The 3,922-nt window shown below is 48.5% G+C and overlaps 1 protein-coding gene across 1 annotated transcript in view; it reads left to right on the plus strand.

Moving 5' to 3' along the window:
- Nucleotides 1-318: 318 nt before the first annotated feature.
- The window catches only part of Lmo4 (LIM domain only 4), a 14,335-nt gene continuing 10,731 nt past the window's right edge, over nt 319-3,922 (plus strand). The window contains exons 1-2 of the mRNA XM_010636673.3: nt 319-413; nt 588-826. Coding sequence (XP_010634975.1) covers nt 591-826 — 236 coding nt within the window. The 5' untranslated portion in view covers nt 319-413; nt 588-590. The remainder of the gene's footprint in view (nt 414-587; nt 827-3,922) is intronic.

Below are 3,922 nucleotides of genomic sequence, written 5' to 3' on the forward strand. Positions count from 1 at the left end.
ACCTCGCCTCCCCTCCCACCATCCGCACCACCACCACCACCTTGGTCTCCATCTCCCCTCGGCCGGTCCCTCCCTCCTTCCCTTGTCGAAAACCCAACTATTTCCAACTTGTGAACTGCAGCTGCACTTCCCCCGGCAGAGCTCGGGAGGGAGCGTGGCCGGGGCCGGTCCGCCGTTTGGAAACCCAGGAATCAGGCTGTGGGCTAGGGTTAGGGTTAAGATTGGTGAGCATGACCCGGACGGAATTCACCTTGCAGGTGGTTTGCCAGTGCGAGCGAAGGTGTAGGGGAGGAGCGCGCCGCCCAGCCTCGCTCTGGCTCGCGGAGTTTTGACAGTACCCGAGCCGAAATAGTCGGCGGCGCTCTCCGGAAAGTTGAGAGGAGCTCGTGGCCCTAGAACAAAGCTTGAGAAAAGTAAACAGGCGGCTGCTGCCGGCGAGCCTCGCTCCTTCCCTCTCCTGCTCAGCCTCCTTCCCGCAGCTCCGGGGGGAGGAGGGGAATGGGCTTGCGCGCTCTCTGGCCGGCGGTCCTAACTTTTGCATCGCCCGTTTTGTCTTTCTCTCCCTGTCCCCTTCCCGCCCTCTGCAGACCATGGTGAATCCGGGCAGCAGCTCGCAGCCGCCCCCGGTGACGGCCGGCTCCCTCTCCTGGAAGCGCTGCGCAGGCTGCGGGGGCAAGATTGCAGACCGCTTTCTGCTCTATGCCATGGACAGCTACTGGCACAGCCGGTGCCTCAAGTGCTCCTGCTGCCAGGCTCAGCTGGGCGACATCGGCACGTCCTGTTACACCAAGAGCGGCATGATCCTTTGCAGAAACGACTACATTAGGTAAGTCTGCTGTCTTTCCCCGAGATGGGCGAGCAAAGCAGTGGCAAGGCCAAAGGTTATCAGGGTTTTGGAGGAAAGCAGCGGACACCTCTGGGAATTCATGACAGCCTGCACCTCAGAAACCTTCTGGTGGGTGAAATCTAAGGTGTTCAGGAAGCATGTGTTAGCTTTCCAGTATGTGATGCGGAATTCGGGGCAGTGCCATACTGAGTACAAATTCCCCGCTGGTTGAGAGTGGGCTGTTACGCGCGCAATAGTTGAGCATCGGTCGGACCAAAATTCTGAGTGGTCAGCCTTAACTGGACTTCAGGATCAAAATAAGCATTTCAGGTGACAGTTAAGCTGTTCTGTTAAGGCAAGGAAGGTGGGGAGCAGAGAAACTCAGACAAAAAGGCTGACTTAAAAATAAAAGTGTAGATAGTGAGAAGTTATTTGTCTGTAGTGGCGGTGGCTACTTATGATATTTACATAAGCACCTATAAACTTTCTTGAGTGGAAAACTGCGACTCATTCTTCATGTTCCTTGTGAAAAATGCTGATTACCCACCAGTTTAAAGACTTGTCATTCTTTTTATAGCAAAAAACTAAAATAAAAACCTAATGGTAGTGTTTCTCTTCATACTATTAATGCAGGAGGTTTGGTATGTTCATTATTAGTGTGTGGTTTGTGATGTCGAATTTGTAGTTTTTCTCGTTTGAGGAATGTTCGGGTTTGGGTTTTTTTTTTTTTGTTGTTGTTGTCAATTGTAGCACTGCCCTTGATCCCCAAGAGATTTAGAAAAACAGGCTATAGAATTATACTAATCTTGCATTTTAAAGCGTTGTATAGGAACATTCATATGTCTGTGTAAGCAGTCTTTTCCAACAAGTTTCAGTGCAATTAATGGAAAGAATTCAGGAGGTCAGGTGCCTATAGGATCTTTTCAGGTGAATTCAAGCTACTTAAACTCATTAATTTGAAAGGAGGCATTTGAAGGATTACACATTTAATTTGAGTAAATGGTTTGATAGACTGATGCACATGAATGCTTCTAGGAGGTGTTCTGTTTCAACATCCAGTAATTAAAAAAAAAAAAAAAAAAACCCACACGCACACTGCTGGTACTAGAGAACCACACACTTTCAAGAATTTCATTCTGTTTGAATTTCTTCTTTAAACCTCTTTCTTCTTAGGGATTAGCAGAAATTTTCATTTTTTCTTCAGAGTGGGTATATCAGTGGATGACATATTTTGTTCAAAGTTTAGTTCCATTGTGATTCATCTCACCCTCCAGCTGATGCTGCAAAATATCCCAGTGCAGTTCAGGGATGAGTGTGGGTGTGTTTGCCCCAGTGATAGCATTAGTGCAAAATGGTGGAGTAAGACGACCTTTGGTTGGTTGGATAATGCAACCTCTGTCCACTCTGCTGGCATCCTCAATCCGTCAAGTGAAAGAAACATAGGAAGGGAGAGGGCTTTTATTTTTAAATTAAGATGGCTGAATTAATTTCACTAAGTGTTCTTATAGAAGTAGATGTTCGAAAGTCAGCAAGAGAATGAATGGATGTAATGCTTTCTGGTCCTCCTTCCAAGCGATACCATGAGCTTTGACGGTATTGTAATTAAAAAGAGAGCAAAATTATGATAAGAAAGGTGGGTAGGAGTGGAAAAATTGACATTGCAGTTAAGATTGGGCGAATGGTATGGTTTCATCTCATCCTCATAGTACCTTCCAAAAAGAAAGAAAAAGAAAAAAAGGAAAAAACATTCACTCGTGATTACCACTAATTATAAAGAAGATGGATCCACTTGAATTCCCTCAGGACAAGTTTAGGCAAGTGACTTTCTGGGAATCTCAGCTATTCCTTTACCTATTCTTGGGGCCAAAATACAAATGTCCATTTGGTATGTGGGAGAAAGGTGAAGATGTGTCCAGTACTGAGCCTTAATTAATCTTCAGGTTCACTTTGTGTTTGCCCCAGAGTTTGGGAACTGGAGTTAGGCTTGTTCTTAAAGTAGATGCCACCCTGAGAATCTTGGATCTGTCCAGGAGATGAGCTCTATTTCAGTTACCAAATGGATCATCAACTTATAGTTTACTCTGGGTTCACCAGCTGCCAAGGCCCCCCACCTCACCAGTGACCCCTCCTGCTGTCCAAGGTGCCCAAGGGGTAGGAAGGTGGAGGAGGTGCTTTCGGTCCTTTTCCTCCCAGCTACCCCCTCCCCAGACTCCCCCAGGTCCACTTGTTGGCAGAGCTTTCAATCCGACTGGACAGCAGGAGAGTGGAGTGATCCACTCGCAGTTAGCAGGTGAGGAGGACCCCTCGGCCTGGCTGAGACCGCAGCTTTTATTAAGGAGCTTTAAAACTGTCTGACTTTTGAGATTGTTTTATGTGTTTTAAAGCAACCAAGATTGATGGAGAATCTGGAAAGGCTGGGGTGGGGATTGGGTAGGAAGGTAGGGGGTACATTTTCAGCCAGAGCCCTCCCACTCCATGGCTGAATATCCATTGGGCAGAGCTGGGCTTCTGCCTCCTCTCCCTCCTAGATTTCAGATAAAGCGGCTGCCTTGCTGCAGAGAATCCGCACAATTAAAAGCTTTAATTAGTAGCTCCTCCATTTTCTTAGTTCTGATGGGCTTTATCTAATGAGATCTGGTCTCTGGCTTAGATCTGCTCCGAATGACGTGTCCGCAATGAATGAGAGCTGCGTCGCAAACAAAACATTTAATTAACAAAATTGGCCTCTAAGAGAGAGGGAAAGGTTGGGGGGGGGGGGTAGAAAAGAGGGGGAGGGGGGATCTTAAAGGGGCCAACTCCTGCCCCTCCCCTTAGAAAAGTCCACGAACCTTGGAACTGGCCCCCTCCCACGACTCCCGACCAAGTAGCTTGAGAAACTCGGGTTCTCCTTCCTCCAACCTTTCCTCCACCCCCATCTGGGGACCGAAGATCAGCTCGGAAAGTGCAGCGAAGGAGGAAGTTCGGGACCGTAGAGATGGACGGGTGGGAGTGCAGGTCCTGGGAGGGCAAGGGCGAGGAAACGCGAGGCAAGGCCGGTGGTGGGCATCGGGTGGCCGGCATCGCGGAGCCCTTCTCCCGCTGCCCGAGGCCTTGGCC

Source organism: Fukomys damarensis, unplaced genomic scaffold (genome assembly GCF_012274545.1).
Source record: "Fukomys damarensis isolate Sample0158 unplaced genomic scaffold, DMR_v1.0_HiC HiC_scaffold_33, whole genome shotgun sequence".
Classification (NCBI taxonomy): Eukaryota; Metazoa; Chordata; class Mammalia; order Rodentia; family Bathyergidae; genus Fukomys; species Fukomys damarensis.